Source organism: Pogoniulus pusillus, chromosome 1 (assembly GCF_015220805.1).
Source record: "Pogoniulus pusillus isolate bPogPus1 chromosome 1, bPogPus1.pri, whole genome shotgun sequence".
Lineage (NCBI taxonomy): Eukaryota > Metazoa > Chordata > Aves > Piciformes > Lybiidae > Pogoniulus > Pogoniulus pusillus.
Window position 1 is genome coordinate 24,959,282 of NC_087264.1, and position 24,424 is coordinate 24,983,705.

The following is a 24,424-nucleotide window of genomic DNA, read 5'->3' on the forward strand; positions in this document are numbered from 1 at the left end:
CCACCTCTTCTGCTGGGTTACAGCAATGCTGGAAAGTACCCAGCTCTGAGGACGTGCCAGCAGAGCCCTCACAGACATAGGGCACATGGGAAACACGCTGAGGCTTTTGCCTAGGCCAGCTTTTCAGAAAGCATTTTGAGGTGGCTGAAGTCTACCCCTGAGACAGGGCATGCAGCCAAGGGGTTAGTTTTAAATGTAGGTGTAGCTATCCCAGCCAGGATTTACTTCCCTACCATTTTAGAGGTGCCAGTAGTAGGTTCTAAATAAAATGAAACCAAATAAGCTGTCTGCCAACAATAGCATCTTTGCTTTCAGTTCATTTGGGACCATAAGCAGGAAGAAAACCAACACACAGGGAAGCCAATAGGTTTTCCCTGTCGTGGTGTCACTCCAATCTTCCAGTTGTTAAATGTGTCCTATCCATAAGATGTCTTCTTGTGTGTTACATCTTCATATCCTTTTAAAACATGGTTTTCTAGGCTCCTAAGTGGCAGCTTTTGGGGAGCAGTTGATAGCAACACCGAGGTCCTCTACCTCAGATGAGTGTTGTGTTGTCTACCATAGCTCCATGCTGATGTAGATTTCTATCTGAGAACTTCCTTTTACATTACAAAGACCTCTGTGATGTGAACACAAACAGCTGACCCCTCCCACAGGAGTTGCTACCACCCCTGGGTTTAGCTGTCTGGTGTGGAGTGAAAGGAGCCTTTTTGTAATGTGTGGCACCAGGGTAACCACTTTGCCTTTTTACTTCTCTACTACCATTCACATCAAGACAAACACACATGAAGTTCTGCCAGCAGTTTTGCCCTTCCTTGGCCTCTAGTCTTTCCCCTGTTTTTCTGCATGCTTACACACAGGTGTCTCTTACCCAGATTATTCCTCTGTCCCCAGTGCCACCTTGTTCATGTGCAGAACAGCGTGTTGACAGTCTGATTTCTCCTTCCCTTTTAAATAGGTCTGCTACCTTCTGGGGTTTCCCCCCCTTCTCCCCCCCCCCCCCCCCCCCCCCCCCAAATAAAAAGCTACAGTTGGGACTAATGGTTTGTTTGTAGATAAAGTTTCCTTCAGCTGTGGTTGGGAAAATTAACACAAGTTTGAACAAAGCTGCATGTTCTCAGGGTGGCTTCCTCTTCTCAACCAGCTGAGGCCACAAATTGTTTGTTTGAAGCACCAGGAACAGCGTGCAGGCTCCTGTCAGCAGCACTGACTGCAAAACCAAGCCAGGAAAAACAAGTGGGTGGCCTCATTCCCTTTGAAAACAATGGACAACCATTGCTGGGTGAGAAGCAGAAGAGTGGTGCTGAAGTGCCTTTTCCTTGGGCAAAGTGAGTTGCAGAAGTTTGTAGCTTCATAGAATGGTTTGGGTTGAAAGGGACTGGGAAGACCATCCTGTTCCAACCTCCCTGGAAATGGCAGGGACCCTTTCTGCTAGCCTAGTTTGCTCAAGGCCTAATCCAGCCTGGCCTTGAACACTTCAGGGAATGGGTATTCACAACCTCCCTGGGCAACTTGTTCCAGTGTCTCACCACTCACACTCTAAAGAATTTCTTTCTCATCTCCCTGCTTCAGTCCATTCTTCCAGCTTCAGTTCATTCCCTCTTGCCCTACTGCTACAAGCGCTTGTCGAAGTCCCTCCCCAGCTTTCCGTAGCCCCGTTCAGGTGCTGGAAGGCTGCTAAAAGGTCTTCCTGGAGCCTTCCCTTCTTCAGGCAGACCAGCGCCAGCCTTGTCTGTGAGTCTAGTTGAAACATCCCTGCCCTGAAAACAACTCAAACTAATACTGACTCTGCACAACATCCTGCAAGTTTTGATGAAAAGGGTGGTGGAATGGTCTGTTGTGCATGTGGAAAATAAGAGGTGCTTCAGGCCTCTCTCTTTGCCCAAGAACCCATTTTTGAGTGACTTCACCTTGGAAGGCAATCCATCAGTGTGTTTGGGAGCTCTCAGGCATTTGTCTGCACACATACTGCGGGGAGTGCTGTGAGGTTGCACCAAAATTGTCCTACCTGAGCCACAGTGGCAGAGTGTTAACGTGTCAGTTGAACTGTAAAAGCTGAGGAGGGAGGCTCCTTCACTAGTGTCACTTGGTGTGTTTTCTCCTGAAGCTTGAACATTTCCTCTTAAAAAAAGCAAAGCAGCTGCCTTTCCCTGGTGCAATTGAGGAAAAACTGAGAGGTGGTTTTGTGTAGGGGGGAGCTGGATCCCACCCAACTCCCCCACCCCAGTGCCGCACCGGCCAAGGGCTTGGATGCAGGGGGATGCTTTGCACTGATTTCCTTTACCCAATTGTGCTTTGTGGGATGTTCAACCAAAGGAACATGGCAGAACGAAAGAGGAAGCCCAAGTTTTCCAAGGAAGAACTGGACATTCTGGTCACCGAGGTGACCCGAAATGAAGCCATGCTGTTTGGGAGGGAGACGATGCGTCTGTCCCACGCTGACAGGGACAAGATCTGGGAAGGCATAGCCAGGCAGATCACATCAGTCAGCCAGGTCCCCAGGTCTGTAAAAGAGATTAAACACAGATGGGACGACATGAAGAGAAGGACCAAGGACAAACTGGCTTTCATGCAGAGGTCCCTCTCCAGCCCCGGCAGCACGGGGCGGCCCTCGGCCATCGTCCTGACCGCCCACGAGAGAGCCATCGAGTCGACGCTGCATTCGTCACGCCAGGCGCACGGCTTCCGGCGAGCGGATCTGGACGTGGTTGACAGCCCATCCGTCAGCTGTAAGTATCGCTGCCTTAACGCCTCTTTCTCTTATGCTTGCCTGTCTGGGTTTGACACCAGAAGAGCGTGGTGTGTTTTGGGAGATACTGAGTTGCCTGCCAGGCCAGGTCTGACTGCCATGTTTGGTTCCAATGCAGCCTGCTCCGCTCGTCACGGGGCCTTGAGATGGGTTGAGGGAAAGCGTTTTCCATCTTCTTTATCTCGCTAATCCTTCTCCATACTGACTTCTCTAAGGGTAGGCATTGCTCTTAATGGGTCCTGAGTCTGAACTAATCCTGCTGGTGAGGGAACATCTGCAGTTGAAGTGCAACTGCCTCCATTCTTTAAAAAAAGCTGTTTGTAAAGGAGCAAGGCTTCATCTTGCATGCACCCCAAGGAAACAGCAGTGCTGTCAAGCTGAGCAGAGCCACCTGCAGCTCACCAGCAAGGCACTGCAGGGTCAGCGTCTGCCAAAAGGGCTGTGGTGGGGCCTCAGTGATCACTGTGGTTGTGCTCAGAGGCCAGGCCACTGATGGTTTCTTGTCAGTGGTCTGAAGGCTCAGCACAGGTGCTGTGAGAAAGGGAGGTGATGATGACTCCTTCTTCCACTCTTCTAGAGAATCTGCTGGCCCTGCTGCCCAGGTTCATCTTCTTGCAGCACAAGTCTTGGGCACCTTCCGGTGCTGAACCACAAGCTGCTTGTTGCAGGTCCCTTCCCCAGCTGCGCACGTAGGGCTTGCTTGTGTGGAGGCGCAGCCTCTTGGTCTGGTAGCTTTTAGAGATGCAGCAAAGAGAAAGAGGAGATAACTTCTTGGGAAGAAGCCAACTAATAACACTTCATAGGTGTTAGTTGGCCTCTTCCAATGTCCTACCTGGAAGGTACTGTTCCATATACAAGACCTAATGTCCTACCATGTTAGGTCTTCTATCTGAAGTAATATTGTTAGTGGGAAAGCAGGGACAAAAACCATCAAGAACTGACAAAGTGGTGCTTGGTTCTTCTTTGCCTCTCTCTTGGAAGCCAGTTGGGCTGTGTCAGCAGTAAAATGAGCACAGCTTGTGCAAGGAGATAGTGTGCAGTGGCAACAGGTGAAGTATCATCTCTTCTTGCCATGGATGTGCCTGTGAACTGGCACATGCCGAGGTATTTATCAGACTAATGAGAATTTCCCCATGGTGGTTTTGCTTTGGTTGTCCATCAGTTCTACTTGCCCAGTTAACGCAGGGTGCTGTTGCTGCCACTCCTGACTTCATGTTTGTCTTAGTGATGCCCAGCTACACCGTGGCTTTGCAGCAGAGACTTGGAGAGCAGCAAAGACTACGTCTGTGCTTATCTCAGCCTGGAGGTTGTAATAAATGACACGGGAGCAGGGGTTGGACAGGAGAAGCCGAATGTGTCAGGCTGTTCTGATTCCCTCCCAAAGCTGGAGTGCTCTAGCTGGTTGTGGCTTTAGGGGAGCCAGTGTTGCTGTCCAAAATGGATGTACATTCTAGTAACGAAGGAGGCTCTGTGAGGACGCCGCGGCGGCTTGGGTTGCCCCCCGGCTGGCTGGGTTTGGCTGCTCTCCGGGCTTCTTAGGGCTGAGCTTGCCCCCCAGCCGCTACCGCTGCAGCGTGTGCATGTCGGGGTACGCGTCAGGACCTGCAGGCTTGTCTCAGCTGGCAGGGTGGGGAGGGAGTGGGGCAGGGGCGAACCCTGTTTCTACGTGCATTGAGATCCCGTGAAACAGAAGTCAGAGCTGTAAGGGACTTCACGTTAATACGCCGTGCTTCCTCTTCTGTTTAAGCTGACGAAGACGGGCAGACCCCAGGCACTTCTCAGGAACCGCACTTCTCACTGCGGGGGGCCGTTGCCGGACTCAGCCAGCGCTCCGGGCCCTCCTTCCTCCACGCCTCTTCCCCGTCGGAGCGCTCGGAAGCCACCAGCCAGAGGCCGGAGCTGCACCGCCCGCGCCAACGCGCCGCCTCCTGCTCCAGAGCCCCCCACGCCCGCGCCGGGAGCCCACCCCTCGCCGGCCTGGATCGCCAGCTCCTCCGCTCCCACGTGCAGCAAACGGAGCTGCTCAGGCAGTTCTGCCAGCAGCTGGTGGCTGTTCACAGAGACATGGCAGACAGCATGCACGTCATCGGGCAGAGGATGGCTGACCTCAGCAGCCAGGTTGGCCAGATGAGCCAGACTCTGTCAGAGATCCGTGATGGAGTCCAGGCTTTCCATAGGATACAGGATCCTAATGCCATGCAGAGGTCTGTTCCGCAAGCAGCTGGCTTGAAGCAGCCCCCTGAGCCCAGTGCAGAGTCTAACCCAGCCCCCCCAAAAAAGACTCCCCCCACACGGATTACCAGGTCACGAAAGAGAAAGCACCACTTTTAGTCTGCTTCACATAAAGGAGGGTGCCCCTTGCCGAGCTGCTGCATGTTCCAGAGGCCTCTCCATGTCTCCCAGTATGCTGTGGGGAAGGTCAGCAGCCCCCAACCCACCCACCCTGCTGCTAGCTGACAGAACAGTATGAGTTCTGGCAGCTGAATAGTTAGGCTGGCTCCCTGCAGTGGCAAAGGGGAATCTCCAGCCTTACAGAGCTTGGGGTGTACGACATCTTCCTGTTCATAGAGATGAGGAGTTTCCACTGGCTTCCCTGTGCTTGGAGCGCTTTGTAAGCCAAGAGATGCAATGGGAATCGATCACTTCTCATGTCTGTGCTCTTTACAGAGACAGTGCTCTCCAGAGCTCCCTTTGCCATCAGCCTACAGATGGATCCTACTCCTGCCCTCTCCTCATCTTCCTGCATATTATGGTATACACTGGGCAGAGATACAACACCCTTGTGGCTTTCCAGACTCCTGCTGCTCGTTATTTTGACCTTGCATTTGGCAATAATGAGCACTCCAGGGCTTAATGGGACCTAGGCACAAGTCTGTGGAGAGGGGTGGGAGAGCTTGTGCAGAGAGGGGAGGAAGACATAATGCTGAGGACAGGACATATCTGAGCACTGTGTGGTTTCAGGCTGCTGAGGAGGGCTGCTGTGGCATATACACCCTGCACTGAGCCAGGAGTTCAATCTCTGTCTGCTCCAGTCTGAAACTCCCCACACCCTCCACATCTGTAGTTAAAATTCAGTGATTTCACACCACGGCAACAGCTCCAGAGAGCTGTACCATGTTATTTCCTTCCATGTCCTGCTCTTCAGTTTTGAGCTGCCTCACCTTCCTCTAAATGGGAGAGGCAGCACAGAAAGAAGGAAAGTTGTAGGTACCATGTTATTTCCTTCCATGTCCTGCTCTTCAGTTTCGAGCTGCCTCACCTTCCTCTAAATGGGAGAGGCAGCACAGAAAGAAGGAAAGTTGTAGGTCCTGCTTCTGACCTGGGGAGCAGTTTGTATCACTGTAATCCTGCCAGCTCCCCTACAGTTCCGTTGCACCCAGTGTCACTTAGGTTTGCAGTCTAAAGTCACAGCTATATAGGCTGAAATCAGAATAGTTTTGGTTGGACAAGACCTTAAGGATCATCTAGTCCCAGCCCCTCCACCATGGGTGGGGACACCTCCCACTAGACCAGGTTGCTCAAGGTCTTGTCTAACTTGGCTGTGAACACCTCCAGGGAGCAGGCATCCACAACCTCCCTGGGCAACCTGTGCTAGTGTCTCACCACCCTCACTGTAAAGAATGTCTTCCTAATTTCCAGTTTCTATTTCCTCTCTTCCAGAAAAAAAGTCACCGTCCCTTATCTTAGCACTACAAGCCCATGTCAAAAGTTTTCCTCTGCCCCGGCTCTCCTGTAGCCCCCTTCAAGTACTGGAAAGCTGCTCTAAGGTCTCCATGGAACCTTCTTTTCTCCAGTTCTTGCACCCTGTCCTCAGGGAGGAGGTGCTCCAACTCTCTGATTATATTTGTGGCCCTCCTGTGAACCCACTCCAGTTGTCTGACACATGGGTGTGCTGCATGGGTCATGCTGGTGCTGTGCTGCTTGCTTTCCCCATGCTGAGAGAAGAGCAAACCACGTGGCAGCTTTTGACTTGCTGTAGCCCTGCGTCAGGTGTCCATTTACAACCTGGGCCTGAAACTAGGCTTTAATGATGTCATCTCAGATAGTGGTAACGCATGTGGAGCCTTCTCCTTGATTTGCACATGGGCACCTGCTGTGCTGCTCTCATCTTTGAACAATCTGGGCCACTGTCAGACAAGGATTCTCTTAGAATCATAGAATCGTAGAATCAACCAGGTTGGAAGAGACCTCCAAGATCATCCAGTCCAACCTAGCACCCAGCCCTATCCAATCAACTGGGCGTTCCTGACCTGCTTTTCCTTTTTTTCTTTTTAATCATTCTCTAATTCTAAGCCAAGTGATCTTTTTAAATGGTGCAGTCAAGGCCCTCGTTCCAGGAAGGTCTGGCAAGGAAATAAACCTGCATTCTGGGGCCTGGCCCAGGCAGAGGACATTCCTTCTAGTGCTGGACTCACTCCCCTTCCTCTGGGGATATAATTTTATTTCTGCTGTAAGGTTTGCATCCTGCAGAAGTTCCAGTCTCCCTGCAGTTGAAGGGAAGATTGGGAACTCTGGCAGGAGTGGGGCTAATTTATGCATCTCAAGAGAGCAAAAAAAAAAGTGACCAGTTGAAGGCTTTCTGAGTCAATACAGTGCTGCTGCTACAGATCCAACCTACTACTTTATATTTTTGTAATGTGTGGTCCCTGCTGATGTTCTGCTGTGGATGTACTGATAGGATGAGCTCTGATGTTGTTCAGGGGGATCCCTTCCAGGAAACCCCATGTCTGCAGAGGAGGAGGTGCGGGGCGCTGGAGGGGGTTGGCAGAGTCACCGTCAGGCATGTTTAGGATGCAGTCCTGGTGCAGGGTGTGCAGCCTTTGCTACAGACCCCCAGAGGCTGCTCAGGAGTGAGGTCCTTGTACTACATCAACTGCCTGATGTCTGCCCCTAGTTTCCTCTGTGGACTCTTACAGATGGGCCCAGACCTGGGCCCTGCCCTGCCCTGTGTGGACCCCTTCAGTGGAATGGCTTTTCTGTTCTGGCTCTCAGAGGACAGTTCCACCTGCCCCTATCATGGTAACTAGATGTTGAAGTAAGTGCCTGTGTCAAAGCCAACTGCTATCCTCAGCCCCAGCATCTCCATGTCCTGTATGTGCTGCCAGAGTCCCATTCTCAGAGTATTTTTGTTAAGAATGCAATAAACATCCCTAAGTTTTACCACAGCTGCTGTCGAGTCCTTTGTTCCTTGTGTGTGACTGGCCCAAACTGGTGACGAACATGCTGCAGACGTGGGCTTTCCAGGAGGCACTTGGTGTTGGACAGCTGGGCAGGGTTTGTGGGTACTGCACCCCATGGCCTCTGCCTGGCCTGGTGGAACTTCTCTTGCGTGGGATCTCCTGCTCGGTGTTTTGGGAAAGGCTTTTTCTCTGCCCCCGCGCTCTGGGGCCAGCTGGAGGGTGAGAGACAGAAGGGAGGAATGGGGCAAATCCTGGAGGAGGGTGGATGGAAAGCTGAATCTTCTCCAGCTGTGGGGCTTCCTCTTTGCTGTCTCTCCTGGCTGCTGCATTCCCCATCAGGGGAGGAATGGTCCCAGCTGCCTGAAAATGCCATGATGTTTTACTGGACAGGCCCAAAATCTGTCAGTTTGCTGTCCTTAGTGGGCTGTGTCTTAAAAAAAGTGGAACCAGGATGGGGTTTTTTTGCTGCTAGCTAGAAGAGCTAGGGGAAAGAGGGTCCTGTTGGAGCCCTCCAACAGCCATGGGGTTGATCTAAATACCACAAATGGGTCATAGATGGTCTCCACTGGTGCAGTGACTAGTCCTGAGTAATCCTGGGCAGAATCTGTGGTCTTCACAAGCCTAGCTCATTCCAGGGACTGAACAGGACATCAAAGGGCCTGTGTGGAGCTGATGGCTGTGCCAGTCTGCAGGAACAGGAGCAGCTCCAAGTGGCTGGGTCTGCCCCAACATTGCTCTTCCTATGGGGATCATGGTGCCTTGGAAAATGGGCTGTGGGAACAGGGCCATTCCTGTCTGCATGCAGTTCCTCGTGTCAGCCTAACTCTGCCTGTCCCAGGCATCCAAACCCAGGTGGCCTTCTTACCTCCATTTATCTTGAGTGCTTGGCAGCAGGAGAGGGCCTGGCCGTTTCCCAGTCTTAACAGGAAGGGCTGCTGAGGACGTGAGAACTTCAGCCTGGGCAAGATGTGTCAGTGAAGGCAGGGTGGTACAGTCTTTCTTCAGCAGGCAGCTTGTGCCTCAAGCAGGCTGCTGGTTCATGGAGTGGCTTCCTCTGTCCTGGGGAAATTGCTGCCTCTAACCCCTGGTGTGCAGTTGCATGAGGTGTCTTAGACCTTGGGTTTCATGCAGTGCTTCATAACCTGTGTCATTGGTGTCTCTGGGACCGCTTTCACCAGGGCTGGGCAGTGCCAGTTGGAGAGCAGTTATCTCTGCAGATGATCTTATCCCCATTTACCTCACCTCAGGGAAGCACCACAGGTGTACAACCTTCTTCTCAGGGCACAAATCAGTTAGGAACTGCCAGCAGCTGTGAAGAAGTGTGTTTGTGGCTGGATTATTCCACAGCTGCCTGTTTAAAGGCTTTTTTCATACCTCCTGCTGAAACCAATGGCACTGGATACTGACCTGGAGGAGTTTGGAGGCAGGAACAGAGCAGACAAGAAAAAACATTGCTCCTGCTTGGTAGAATACTTCCTAATAGAAGTGGGATCTGGTGGGAATAGCTATCCAGGCTCTCCCCTTCCCATGCAAAGGTGTATTTTAGGCAGTGCCCTCGATTTGGCTGTCAAGTGCAGCTTGCTGGGTGTTGCAGTAGCTCAGGCAGAATCCAGGGCATAACCCATTGATAGACTTGCTAAAGCCTTGGGCCACAAGTGCTGAACTGGGGCTGGACCTTAGCTTTGTGAAGGGCTGGTGTGTCCAGGCACCCACATTGGTCAGCAGAAGCTGCATCCTCCAGATAAGAAAAGGAATGGTCCACTTGGAAACAAGGAAAGGGTCCAGTGAGGAGTAAGACCCCAGACCCAAACATTACTGAGATTGCCAGGGGATAACTGCCCAGAGACTTCAGCTGTTTCATCTCCAGCTGTTTCTCCACCATACCATCTGAATTAATTATTTTTACAAGATGTGATGTCTGAGATTCTTCTCTGGGAAACCCAAGGAGAAGAAAATTCTCTAGGACTGGGAATGCACTGCTGCATGGGTTCCTCAGTGCTCCTGGCTGTGAAGATAGGAGTCCTGTGTGTGGTGTGGGGAGCTGTGAGCAATGTCAGAGTGATAAACTTTTGCAGGGAACTGGGCTCTTCTGCAGGAGTAGCTTGATCTTGTCCTTGCTCTGGCTGATGGCTGGGCATTGGGGCACAGAGCAGCTGTAAGAGTCTCCATAGCTCATGCTAGGAAGCATCCTGGCCTCCCGCCAGGTCTGGGAGAGCTTCCTCTGGGATCTCAGGTGCTACAGACAACAGACTGACCACAGCACGGTGCTGTACCTGAGGGGCTGTATCTCTCCTGAATCTCTGTGGGTCTCTGATGGAGTGATGGCTGACCTCGGAAGTGACAGCCCTGCGGAAGCTCCTCGGGCATCCTTTCCTCCCCAGATACACAAATTGGTGGTTTAAGAGCTCCTTTGTTTTGTAACCAGGAGTAGAAGGAGGGCTAACAAAAGCCAGCGTTTGGCTAATTGTGGCAGTGCCAGAGCCTGCTCTTTAAACAGTTACTGAGGATGGTGGAGCACCCTGGTAGCACAGGAGGCACAGGCACAGTTGCTTAGCAGTGGAAGCAGAACTGCTGGAGCCTCGGGCAGTCTGAGCTGCTGCAGACTGCTTTGCTGTGCTCTCTTTCACCAGGGTGGTGACCTTTGGCATATGGCTTGGTGCAACCACGTGCTGGTGGGCTTGTGGGCACGTGGCTGGAGAAGGGAAGTGTGTTCAGGGAAAAGGGATGGACTTCTTAATCCAGAGAAATAGTTGTGAACTGGAAAGGAACAGCTGGGCAAGACCTGTTAGCAGCAGAAGCCAGAGGAGCCATTTGCTGCTCACCTTCATTAACCTCACTGCAGCAGGGAGTGAGGAATGACAGAGGAGAAAAATCTTTTAGCTGTGAACCATCCAGATCTGCTCTGAGTGTGTCTGTACAGTGACAAGGTCTTCTGGTCCTGAGTGTTAGGAGCTCATGTTGGCCAGCAGCTGGAACTGGTATCACTGAGCCTCTTTCATGTCCTCTAGCAAGAGCATGAGGCATGTGAGAGCAAACAGTGTGGTCCTAGCTGTAGATTTCGATAAGACAGCTAAGACCAACTTGCACAGAGGGACAGTTGCTTGAAGTGGATATGAATGCATTCCTGCTGAGCTGAAATTCAGCTGGTTTACATCAGGGAAATGAATCCCATGCCCAGAAAGGGATTTCTCTGTCAGCACTGCTGGGAGATCCCCACCATGCAGTGCTGGGCTTTCCTGAGGCTTGCTGTTTGTATTTTCGTGTGACACCCTGGTGAATGCCCAAGTGCAAAACCTCCCAGTACTGGAATGTCTCTGGTTTCCTTTTGGATGACAGCAGATACTCCCCTGCACATGTTTCTGTCCTGAGTATCTCCTTTCTGCTTGTCCAAAAGGAGAGAAGCAAGGAAGGCTGGTACCTGCTAAAAAGGGAAACTGTTTTGGGGAAAGAGACAGGCAGAGGGTCTCAACCGTGTTCTGGAGAACAAGGGGAGGAGGCCCTGGGGTGTAAAGTGATGGTGAGGAGTCCAGAAATCCCTGTTTTCCATCAATAGGCAAAGATACTTCTGTCTGTGAGAGCCTATGTCATCCTTACTGGCAGAGATCATAGAATCAGAGAATGGGCTGGGCTGGGAAGGACCTTCAAAGGTCATCCAGTCCAACCTCCTCTGCAGTCATCATGGACATCCTCAATTAGATCAGGTTGCCCAGAGCCCTGTTGAGCCTCACCTTGAGTATCTCCATGGATGGGGCCCTAATCCTCTCCCTGGGCAACTTCCTTCAGGTTGGATGGATGCTGTGATCCCTTTCACACTGGCTGAGCGCTCCCTGGGTGCCCACACTCACTGTCCCGTATCCCTGGCAGTTTGTACACCATTACAGCTCTGTGCTTTCCAGCCTGGCTGTGTCGATGGCACTTTCTGAAGGCCATTCTGTCTGCGTCGTGGTTGTCATTCTGGTGCAAGAGTGGGACACAGGAGTGGTTAGTGCTTCATGCCTGCCTTGTCACCTCGCCCTCAGGTACGTGATCATCTCCCGGGAGGAGAGGGAGCAGAACCTGATGGCCTTCCAGCACAGCGAGAGGATTTACTTCCGTGCCTGCCGTGACATCCACCCTGGGGAGAAGCTGCGAGTCTGGTACAGCGAGGATTACATGAAGCGGTTGCACAGCATGTCCCAGGAGACCATCAACAGAAACCTCACAGGCGGTACGTCCCCTCCCTCTCCACCCTGAACCCCTCCATCCCCTTGGGCTGCCTGCCTTGCTGGGCCAAGTGCAGTGGGTGAAGTAGGTGCTGCAGGAGCTGTGTGCAGAGAGCTGCCTTCCTAGAAGCAGAACACCTCTGGAGGAGAGCTCTGCGTGGTGTGGCGCAGATGGATGGGTGGAGCAGAAGACTAACGTGGCTGCTTTCCTGGAGGTCACGGGAGAAAGACTGGTGCTGTGCCCTGGCGTGTGTTGTGTTGTGTTGTGTCCTGTGCGTGCTGCAAGGGCCCGAGGCATTGCCTGGGGCTCAAAGTGCTGCTCTGTCCCAAGGCATTCTGGCCTGCAGCTTGCCAAGCTGGTGGTGCCACAGACAGGCATTAGGTTCTTCTTCTGAATGTGCTGCTTTGCCTGGCTCCTGCAAGCAGCCTGTTTGAAAGAGCTGCTGCCGGTTCTGTGTGCGTGTGAAAGAGATTTCCTTGGTGTGTGTGTTTGTCTGTTTTCCTCGCTTAATTTATCTCCTCTTTCTTCAGAAAGATAATTTGGGATCAGCGCAACATCAGCCAGAGTCTCCTTAGCCTCACAACCTTAGGGTGCGTGTACAACATACAGGAGGCTGTGTGCTTGTCAGGCTGATTCTCCTCTGGATAAGAAAGGCTTTCTTAAAGAGTAGCCATGCTGAAACGAAGCCTTTGCATCAGGGTTGTGTCAGCAAGGTAGACAAAAAGGCAGAAGTCCTTGCTGCCTTGGCTCATCTCTATGATTTTGATAGCTGGAGGGCATTTCTTTCCAGGCTTGGCCACACACTGGCAGGGCCTTGGAGGGGCAGCCACACTAACTCTTTACTTCCTTGTGAGTGTTCCTCTCTATGTTATCACACATCTGTTGTTGCTGCCTTGACTTGGTAAAAGGTGTCTCCTCTTTAACCGTGGGGTGGACAAGATGACATGATAGAGCTGGTTGTCCTCCGTCACCTTGGAGTCGCTGTGCGCTCACAGTGTCACGTCTTGATGGCCGTACTTGGGCAAGTCCCACCTCTGAGTTAACAAGGGTACCAGTGTGCTTTCCTCTGGTAACCAGCATCGCTCACTCACCAATGCCTGCAGTGTTTCTACCACATCCCATGCACACATTGGTTGTCCAGGTGGCTTAGTGCTTTCTGAAAGCAGAGCAAGAGGAAGAGCTGCTCTGGAAGGGCACCAAGACCACTCATGCCTGCCCTGCCAGGCAGACATGCCTTTACTCATTCTGTGTCATGGTTTGTGTGAGTGAAATGGTAACTCACAGCCTGCTCTGAGCTATGGGGACAGTGAAGATCTGCCTTTGAGCTCCTTGGGACCTGCCACAGCCTACCACACACTCAGGTAGAAACTCACATGGCTGTGGAGATCATCCTAGGACCCCTCAGATATCTCGGTGAGCTCACCCTGCAGCAAACTGGGCTAGCTTGCACTCAGAGAAGCAGTGCGGAGACATTGTTAAAACAAGGCATCACTTGGGCTCTGCTAGACATGGGAGAGGCAGCACAGGCTGGGAGGGCATTGGGAAGTGCTCAAGGAGCAGCACCAGAATCTCTTGGGTCACTATTTGAAAGGTTTCTGATTCCCTGCAGATGGTGAAGTGACACACATTATTAACCCCACAGGAAAATAATGTGGTGCCTGGGATTTGTACCTGTAGTTTCTGACCCGCCTCATCAGTGGAGCTGAGACCAATAATAAATAGCAGGGATCACCCCTTGCTTTCATGGCTTTTCCATAGGGATGAACCTCTTGAGTGGTCAACAGGGAAAAAAAAAACCACCAAGCAAAAATCACAGAACCATAGAATTGTTTTGGTTGGAAGAGACTTTTAAGATCATCAAGTCCAACCTTCAACCTAAGACCACCATGGCCATTAAACCATGTCATAGAGTGCCACACATTTCTTGAACACTTCCAGGGTGGTGATTCCACCACCTCCCTGGGCAGCCTGTTCCAATGCCTGAAGAAGAATCTATTTTCTAAACCCCTGCCTCTGCCAGCAGTCATTGTAGGGGAGACACTAGGGCAAAGACTTTGCACTCAGAGGTGCTCCTCAGCATGTTGAAAACAAGCTCAGTAGGAACAGACTCAGTCCAGAAGTGGCTGTGCTTGCCAGCCAGCATCCCTCCCGCCCTGCAAACTCCCTGCCTTGCTCTAACTGTTGTGAGCCTTGCATCTCCTCTGCGTTCTTAGCATTGCTCTCCTTAGTGAGGGAAGGGTAGCTTTGTGCTCCCTAAGTCTTATGAAAACACGAATGCACTTTTAAAACCAAACCAAACCAAAACTCAGCCTAAAGCAGCGTCTTGTTTGGGAAGCCATCAATGCTTGAAGTTATTTACAAGATAGAAGAAATGATGGAAATTGAGGCAAACCTATCGTCTTTTGAATTTCCAGGTAAGGAAATCTGGCTATTCCCTTTCTTTTAAGCAGTTAATACTTTGTGTGAGGTTGCTTTTGTTCTTGTTTGTTGGTTGTTGGTTGTTTTTGGTTGTTTTTTCTTTTTTAAAATCACCAAATGGCCACTCTTAGACTCCATTGGGACAAGCTAGATGTCCCATCCTTGTAGGACATCCATCCCTTTGTAGCTCAGCTGGCAACGAGTACCTTGGGGTTTCAGAGTGCCAAGTTATTTTTCTTCCTTTGCCTTTGCCTTTCTGGAGCAGCCTCCAAGCTGAACAAGCATGAGAGGCAGGGGGCTGTCAGACATGGTGCGGTGGTGTGACGGGCACCAGGGTTGTCATGGAATGGTCTGAATCTCTCTGCACTGCTCTACGTGTGATACCTTTTACCAAGTCAACACAGGCACAGATCTTCCAGCCAGCCCAAACGGCACTTGGGCTCTGGGTGTTAGCTTCCACTGCGGTCAGGCCTTTACCTCCTAGCCTCCTTCTAGCGCAAGCTGGTCATGCCTTTAGGTTAAACAAGCTGCCTGTAGCTTCTCTTCTCTCTAAAGTGTTGTGGGTCCTCCTTGGCTGTGGCTGCCCAGGACTGTCTCTGGTTTTGCAGGCGTGCCTGTTATCAGGGCTCTCCTGTCACCCGCCTTGCTGTCCACTCGAGTTGCGTCACTTGCCTTGGTTGGTGACGCAAGGTGCAGAGCCACAGGGTTTCAGAACTGCCTTTTTGTTCTTTTTTTTTGTTTGAGTTTTTAAACTTGAGGAGTGTTGTTGGGTTCCCCCTGATAATCTCCACTCCTCGTTTTCCTTTCCAGGAGACAGGAAGTGGCAGAGGGAGAAGCTGGACAAGCATGTAGAAAATCAAGAGGATGGGAGGGGACTGCTCCAACTCACCACTTTAAAGCAAGGGAAGAGCCCTTACAAGCGCAGCTGTGATGAGGGGGAATGCCACCCCCAAACGAAGAAGAAAAAGATTGACCTCATCTTCAAGGATGTCTTGGAGGCCTCCTTGGAGTCTGCCAAGTTTGAAGAGAACCAGTTAGCGACGAGCACACCACTTTCCATCCGGAGAGCATCTAAATACCAGGCTGAAGACATCTTTGAGAGGTGTGGTGATGCCATGCAGCATGGCTCCCTAAACTATGGCAGAAACCGGAGCGAGGGGGAATGGAAGGTCCCCCATGGTTCCACTTTCAGCTCAGCCAAAGAGATGGGCATCCTTGAAGATGAGGAAGAGGAGCCCCTGTCACTAACAGCAGACAGCCCAACTGAACTGCTGCTGGCCTCTGCACAAGACAATTCCCATGAAATCCCCACCACCTCCTTCTGCCCCAACTGCATCCGGTTGAAGAAGAAGATCCGGGAGCTGCAGGCCGAGTTAGACATGCTGAGATCTGAGAAGTTACCTGAGCCAGCCATACTACCACCCCAGGTACCCGAGCTCCAAGAGTTCTCGGACCCCACAGGTAAGTCCTGCCGAGTAGCAGCCTTCTCCAACCCCTGCCTAAGGAGAGTAGTGTGCTGTGTACCCGTCTAAAGCATTTTTGCGCTGAGTGTTCAGGGGAACACGTGGCTCCATGGAAGGCTTGTTGTCAGATTTTGTGAGTGGGTGGGCCAGGAGCTGGCACTGCTGTGGGCACAGTGGAAAAAACAAACCAAGCTGTCTGGGAAAGACTCTGTATGACAAGTTGTTGTCGTTGTAACCGCTCATGCGCTGCCAATAAAAGAGACATTCCATTGCAGACAGTTTCTTTGCTGTATTTTTGATGCATTCTCTTCCAGCGGAAGCTCCTCCGCAGTGCCCCCCATGCTGCCAATCCAGTCTGAATGACTCTGTGGTGGCACTGAGATGTGTGCTCTTTGTCTATGAAACCACCTCCCACTGTGCCCCACCTTGGGAAGCCCTCTCTGTTTCTTCCACTGCCTTAATGCAACCATGTATCCCCCACTGAAGATACAAGTCATTTCCTCCAGGAGCATGCTATTGAGCAGCCAGGAGCCCTCGCCAAAGGGAATGTTTGGGTCTTACCAGGTGTTGTGCACGTGGACAGGGTGTAGTGTTCTTTCTTGCTGTCTATTCATAAGCAGAAACATTGATTTACTTCCCCTTCTAAGCCCTGATTCAGATTCTTCCCACAGTGCACTGTGGACAGGAAAGGGCAGGTTGTGGCCAGCTCCTGCCACTGGTGTGATGCTTTCTCTAGCTCAGCAGCTTTGCAAATACTGATTTTTTTTTCTCCTTTCCTTTTCTTGCAGCTTCAGAAAGCATCATCTCTGTTCCCACCATCATGGAGGACGATGACCAGGAGGTGGATTCTGCTGATGAATCAGTTTCCAATGACATGATCGCTGCTACAGATGAGCCTTCCAAAATATCTTCTGCCACCGGCCGGAGGATACGGCGGTTCAAACAAGAGTGGCTGAAGAAGTTTTGGTTCCTGCGGTACTCCCCAACGCTGAACGAAATGTGGTGCCATGTCTGCCGGCAGTACACAGTGCAATCCTCTCGGACTTCAGCCTTCATCATTGGCTCCAAGCAGTTCAAGATCCACACAATAAAGCTTCACAGCCAGAGTAACCTCCACAAGAAGTGCCTGCAGCTTTACAAGCTGAGGATGCACCCAGAGAAGACAGAAGAGATGTGCCGGAACATGACCCTGCTCTTCAACACGGCCTACCACTTGGCGCTGGAGGGCAGGCCCTATTATGACTTCCGGCCACTGGCAGAACTACTGAGAAAGTGCGAGCTCAAGGTGGTGGATCAGTACATGAATGAGGGGGACTGCCAGATCCTAATCCACCACATTGCCCGTGCCCTTCGGGAGGACTTGGTGGAACGCATCCGACAGTCCCCCTTCCTCAGCATCATCCTGGATGGGCAGAACGATGACGTGCTGGCTGACACAGTTGCAGTTTATGTGCAGTATACGAGCAGCGATGGGCCTCCAGCAACTGAATTCCTGTCTCTGCAGGAGCTGGGCTTTTCCACCACAGACAGCTACCTCCAGGCCTTGGACAGGGCTTTCTCCAGCCTGGGAATACGACTGCAGGATGAGAAGCCAACTATTGGTTTGGGAGTCGATGGTGCCAACATCACCGCCAGCCTGAGAGCCAACTTGTTCATGACAATCAGAAAGACCTTGCCCTGGCTTCTCTGCCTGCCCTTCATGGTGCACAGGCCCCACCTGGAAATTTTGGATGCCATCAGTGGGAAGGAGCTGCCGTGCCTGGAGGAGCTGGAAAACAACTTGAAGCAACTGCTCAGTTTCTACCGTTACTCGCCCCGACTAATGTGTGAGCTAAGGGTCACTGCTGCTACCTTGTGTGAGGAGACTGAATTCCTGGGGGACATTCGAGCAGTGAAATGGATTATTGGGGAGCAGAACGTGCTCAATGCTCTAATCAAGGACTACCTGGAGGTCGTGGCCCATCTCAAAGATGTCAGTGGCCAGACCCAAAGGGCAGATGCTTCTGCCATTGCCTTGGCCCTCTTGCAGTTCTTGATGGACTACCAGTCGATTAAGCTCATCTACTTCCTGCTAGATGTGATAGCAGTGCTGTCACGCCTCGCCTACGTCTTCCAGGGGGAGTATCTGCTTGTATCCCAGGTGGACAACAAAATTGAGGAGGCCATCCAGGAGATCAGCCGCTTGGCAGACTCACCTGGGGAGTACCTGCAGGAGTTTGAGGAGAACTTCCGTGAAAGCTTTAACGGCATTGCTGTGAAAAACCTGCGGGTGGCTGAAGCCAAATTCCAGTCGATCAGGGAGAAGATCTGCCAGAAGACCCAGGTGATCCTCGCCCAGAGGTTTGACTCTCGTAGCCGGACATTTGTGAAGGCCTGTCAGGTATTTGACCTCGCAGCGTGGCCCAGGAGCACCGATGAGCTCATGAGCTACGGGAAGGAGGATATGGTACAGATCTTTGAGCACCTGGAGACGGTCCCATCCTTCTCCAGAGATGTTTGCAGAGAGGGGGTGGATACCCGAGGGAGTCTGCTGATGGAGTGGCGAGAACTGAAGGTGGACTATTATACCAAAAATGGTTTCAAGGACTTGCTCAGCCACATCTGTAAATACAAACAGAGGTTCCCCCTCCTCAACAAAATAGTTCAGCTCCTCAAGGTCCTTCCCACCTCCTCGGCCTGCTGTGAGAAGGGCCGCAATGCCCTGCAGCGGGTGCGCAAGAACAACCGCTCACGCCTCACGCTGGAGCAGCTCAGTGACCTGCTGACCATTGCCGTCAACGGGCCACCCATTGCCAGCTTCGACTGCAAGAGGGCCCTGGATAGCTGGTTCGAGGAGAAGTCGGGTAACAGCTACGCGCTATCGGCTGAAATGCTCAGCAGGATGTCCTCCCTTGACCAGAAGCCAATGCTGCAGAGCATGGACCACAGCTCCGAGTTCTACCCCGATATTTAGGAAAGGAATTGCCTCAGATGAGAAAGCTGTTGAATAATTTTTGTTGGGTTTTGGGGTTTTTTGTTGGCTTTTTTTTGGTTTTGTTTTTTTTCTAATCTACACCCTAAACCTTGATATATTATATGAAATATATATATATATATATTATATATATTAAGGAGAAACCCACACTGAAAATGTCAAAAAGAGTTAAGATGATGTGCATCTGATAGAAGCTAAGCAGAATTCTAAAGATTCGAGATAACGCGTAGACATTTACTGGTGTCTCCAACCATGGCAGCTGCAATGTAGGTGGCAACATTTCACTTTTTCTTTTAGAAGCATGTGCTGGGGCCATACTCTACATGTCCAAACCTCATGATCTATAACCTAGACGACGGGTCTTTGTCAGCGTCATCCACACACCCCCACCCCAACCCAGTGGGTTCCCTTCCTCTGTGTTTTAGGTCTATTGGATTTGGTTTCTGTGTCATTTTGTTTCAGGGGTGTTGCATGGGTGGGTTTGTTGGTTTCCACTCCTCTCCTCTGTTTTAATGTCTGCCTCTCTTCTTGTTCAGTTTTTGAGCCATTTGAGCCTTTTGTTGACAACTGTCAGATCCTTGGTGTGCACCAGAGCACCCCATGACTCCCGGCGCCCCGTTTCAGCCAGTTGTCTCTGCCTGAGTGGAAGCTTTGCTCACTCACAGAGGTTACTGGCAGAAGGGAGGGGCCAAGGGCGTGGCTTTGATTTTTTCCTTCTGGTTTTAGCAACGAATGCCTCCACTAAACTGTGATGCCCCTTTCTGTGTTCTTCCCATCTTTTGGGCTGTAGAGTAATACTCGGCTTCCAGCTCCCTGTATGATACCTGTAGTCTATTATGCCTGTGTTGTACCACAACATCACGCACGGACTATAAAATAGCAAAATAAGAGAAGGTGGGGGGGAGGGGGGAAATTTTTTGCATTTATATTTTTATATTGTAGGAGATAAATATAAATATATATATATATATATACATACATATATATATATATACAACTATTCATTCAAACCCAGGGCTGCTGTGGAAGCTAGACAGCCAATGAGTCAAGAGCCATCTCTGGGCAAGAGATTCAAAGGCTTAATACACAAAAAAAAAAAAAAAAAAAAAGTATATTCTAATTTACATTATTTATACTATGTCTTTATAATCCTGGATTGTTGTGGGGTTTCTGTTTCGTTTTGTTTTGTTTTTGTTTGGAATAACTGAAAGCAAAGCCTGTCCCGGCATGGTGGCAGGAGCTATCAATGCAAGGTTTATCTCGGCTTGTATTCATGTGCCGATGTCAGACGGAGGTTCATGTCTTCTCTTGTGACCAAGGTAACATGTTCCACAGCACAGCAGCCTGGTGACATCAGGAGGAAGGGATGCTCTGCTGCTTCCTGCTGAGCATTGCTTCTTTTCTTGAAGGGATGAGAAGTCCAGCCAATATGTGCATGGCAGGGGTGGGGGAGTGGGACCTGCACCTTCCATCACAAAGAGATTGTTCTGTGGGCTTGGGGTTTATTCTTGTGTGGCAAACGAGCTCCAGGCATGCACACAGTTTCTCTTCAGGTTAGAAAAGAAGAAGAAAAAAAAAAAAAGACAAAAAACAACCAAACACAAGGAAAAAAAAAATAAAGGCAAACCAAAAAAAAAAAAATCACAAAGTCAAAAGGTGCAAAAACTCCACAGATGCTAGTGCCTTGCTCTGCTGATGTGGCATGGACAGCACCAACATGACCAGACCATCCTGGGAGTCAGAACCTGTTGTCCAGAAGGTGTCTGGGGCAACATGTTCTCACCTCCCAGAAGGATGAGCTTTGTGCCAAGCTGTGTTGTTAGGAAACATGATGGTGGTATCAGCAACACTGAACCTTTCCTTTCTCCTCTTACCCCTCCCCCACCCTTGGTCTTGGTGCTAAGATATCTCTAGAACCGTTGCTGCTAGTTGATAGCTTTTCATTTATATAAATATATATATATATATATATTATATTATTTTATTTTTTAAACTCTTTTTGTTTGTTTTCAATGAAGATGTAGCATGTTTGGAATCGATCTCTCTCTGAGTCACTTTCACTGCCAGGGTTCACGCACTGTCTTCCCCAGGGCAACACGCACTTGGACCTGGGTCCAGCTCACCCCCTCCTGCAATCTCTTTGCTCTCAGCAGATCCATGCAGCCCACACCACACAGAGGCAGGCAGATGAGTCTTCTCAACCCCGAGGGACAGCTGGAGCAGCACCGGGCAGAGTTTTGGGAGTGTTTCCCTCCGTCCCGGTGGGGCTGAGCCTGCCCAAAGCCCCAGCTGTGGCCAGGCCTTGCATGCTGGCTCAGCCCCTTTGCTGTGCTGTGAGATTCTGCAGCACGGTGGGGATTGGAGCAGATGGACCCTGTGAATGTACCGGCAAGGGCTGGGTAGGCAGTGTGACTCCATAGAATTTACTCTCTGTCCCCTCTGCCTTATCTCAGATGGCTTGTGTGGCCCATGGGCTGGCTTGGGCAAGGGGAGGATTGGCACCAGAGCCACCAGGCCACTAGCACCAGGCACTTTGTGGTCCTCACCAAAACGGTGTGAGCTAGATCAGGGCATTGCAGGGGCATTCATATGCAACAGCTACCGTGCAAAACAATGGCTTTGTTTGCATTTTTCCATCTTTCCCAATAGATTGTGTGATCAAATTGACCTGGCCATCTAAGAAGTAACTGGACACCATCTGCTGGTGGTGGAGACTGTGGCAGTTGTTTGCCTGGCCATAAAAGAGGGATCTCTCCCCACAAGGTGCCTGCAGCCCTCTGTGCCTGGTGAGTTGGCTCTGCTCAGGGTACTGCCACAGCTTGCAAGGCTGCTTCCTGCTCAGAGGGGAGGGGGTGACACACTCCATCCCCAGCTGGAATATGAGATGTAAAAAGAAAAGAAAGGTAAAAAAGAGAGAAGAATTGCTGCTCGGTTTGTCTTTGACCTGAGATGGGCAAGGGGACAGAAGGTGTTGCAGGCAGGCAGGGAGTTGATGCACCAAAAGGGAGTAGGCAGGTCTGGCAGAGTCGTCCTTGTCAAGCATGAAAGCAGCAGCAGGAGCAGATGTAGCAGAGATGGTTGATACCGAGGCTGTAGAGTCAGTTTCCCTCCTCCTCTTTTATTTTCATTTTCCCATTTCTTTACTCAGCATCATAGCTCTTTCTGGGGCAGGAGGAAATTGCCTCCCTTTCTGCTTGCAGCAGTGAAAGCTCCTCAGCACATGGCCTATCCAAGTGGTCTCCAGACCCTTCTGCTGACAGGAGCACTCCCTGGGGCTTGTGCTGAGCCCCCTGAGGTGCCCATTCTCAGTTCCTGCTCTGAGCCTCTGTCCTTTGGCCACAGGGGAGAAAACAGTGCCTCGCCTTGTTGGCAAGGTAAGAGCTGCCAACATCTCATTCAGAAATTGCTCCTTTGGTTTGTCACTCCTTGTGTCCATCTTCTCATCCCACGCTCACCAGTGACATCTCTCTGGCTGCTCTGATCCTGGTGGCAGAGTGGAACATGCAGCAAGCATTGGCGTTTCCCCAGACAGGCAGCTGGCGGAGGGAGCTTTTCTCCTTTGGAAATGGCTCTCTGTGTGGCTCTGAGCAGTGCCAGTGGGAAGTGTCATTCCCTGACTTGGGACACTGTGGATTCCCTCCATGGGAGAGGTCACAGACCACTTGCATCACTGAATGAGAGCTTCCCCATTGTCCCTACATCACAACAGCAAGGTGACCTTTGTCCTGGACAGAGCAGGTGCTTTGAAGCCTCTGGGTTCACCTACCATCTCAGACGTCTATCTCTCTCATGGCTGCTCTGGGGATGGAATTGTGACTTGGCTAGCATGAGAAGGGGAGGAAGGAGGAATGTGCCAAGTGTCCCTAGCTTCCTGCTTTCCCGGGGTAGCAGCAGGTGTGGGGAGGGCTCAGTGTGCCACAGCAAGAGGCCCCATTTCCTCAGAGGTCGCCCTTTATGAGGTTTAATCGTTGTCATCCTTGCTGCACTGAGAGGTTGTTCTGAATATGTCACTGACAGCATCTTATGGTGCTTCAGCTGCAAAGAGAAGGGATTCTTCCCAAAGTTCTTTGTTCTCTCCTGCCCTGCCCCTCTTAGCTGTGATGTCTGATTGTGAATAACTACACCTCTCCAGAGCCTCGGGTTTGGGCTCCTGGCTGCTCAAGCTCATTGCCCCTTTCACCCTGCTGCAAAGCAGATATCTGTGCAGCACACGCAGATGTGCCCCACTGCAGGGCTCGCCAGTGGCTGCAGGGCTCCAGGCCCTCCAACCACCACAATGAACTCAGCAGGGAGAATCCTCGCAAGAGACCAAAGCTCTTCCCGTACCAGCAAAAGCACAGGGGAGTCAGGGTGGGTTGCCAGGGGATATGGCAGGCAGGGTCCTCATGTGTTGCCTGCTTTGGGTCTCAAGCTGGCTGTGGTGAGGTTCCCCCATGCTGGCTGTGCTTTTGCTGGGGCACTTCAGCTGTGTTTCAGGCTCAGTCCATCTCCTGGCACAACTCAGCCAGGTGGCCCACGAGGTCACCTCCCTTATCTCCAGAGAATCGGTGTTGGTTGGAGCAGTGGGTAGGACAGCCAGGGCAGCCAGCTTGCCCCAAGCCACCACAGCCGCTGCTCGTGCTGCTTCCCCTGGCAGCCCTGCCAGCAGAGCTGCTGCCAGCAGAGCAATGGTATGTTGCTCCCCCCCAACCCTTGTGCCCAGCGCAGTAACGCCTATGCAATTCCTGTCTCCCCTGGGGACACGTCTGATATGTGTGCATGTCAGCTCGAGTATGTGTACAGGGCGTATGCATCTGGTCTCTAGAGTGTATATACGCACACCCCAGTACATAGATACACAGTACAAAGGAGTAAAATCACATGCTTATTATATATCTATAAAGAAAATCCTATATATTTATATATTTCTATGTTTTCGATAGATATAAAGATATAATATAGAGATAGACTCACCCACCCTTGTGCAAGCTGGCCCTGTGTCCTGGCACAAGGCCCCCTCCCCCCTTGACACTGAAGACTTTGGGCTTTGGGATAGTTGTAGCCATAAACTGAGGCCTTGGCCTGCGTGGAGAGCAGCACCCTGCAGAGGGGGGCTGCGCTCTGCATGGGGCAGGGAGCTCCTTGAAGGCATGTAACCGAGCGCTGAGTAGAGATCCTGTCACAGGGGAATGTCTTGGTGGGGGGGAAAGTGCCCTTGTCTTCTCCTGAGCGAGCCTCCGGCATGCTCACACATGGGCAGACACATATCTCACCCTCACATGCACTTTTCTCTCTCCGCACAGAAGCGGTTGGCAGCTGCAGGTCGAGCTTCCTGCTGTTCCACCTAGCCTGCTGGGCAGCACCCAGCGAGGGTTCACTCATGGGCATTGGCCAGAGCTGGGAGAAGGGCAGCAGGAGAGCAAAGGTATCACGGAGTGCGAGGAGGGTGGCAGCAGCA

The 24,424-nt window shown here is 51.3% G+C and overlaps 2 protein-coding genes across 6 annotated transcripts in view; one reads left to right on the forward strand and one right to left on the reverse strand.

Moving 5' to 3' along the window:
* The window catches only part of PRDM11 (PR/SET domain 11), a 43,789-nt gene extending 24,729 nt beyond the window's left edge, over positions 1 to 19,060 (forward strand). For 4 of the 5 annotated variants that reach the window (XM_064144352.1, XM_064144334.1, XM_064144342.1 and 1 more), the window contains 3 exons: positions 11,949 to 12,136; positions 15,361 to 16,011; positions 16,802 to 19,060. In XM_064144352.1, the coding sequence (XP_064000422.1) occupies positions 11,949 to 12,136; positions 15,361 to 16,011; positions 16,802 to 18,966 (3,004 nt within the window). In that variant the 3' untranslated portion in view covers positions 18,967 to 19,060. Of the gene's footprint in view, positions 1 to 2,316; positions 2,730 to 4,496; positions 5,676 to 11,948; positions 12,137 to 15,360; positions 16,012 to 16,801 lie in introns of those variants that run through there. The other variant, XM_064144360.1, reaches the window with a different exon arrangement.
* Positions 1 to 24,424, reverse strand: part of SYT13 (synaptotagmin 13) — a 184,593-nt gene that overhangs the window by 131,356 nt on the left and 28,813 nt on the right. The window lies entirely within an intron of this gene.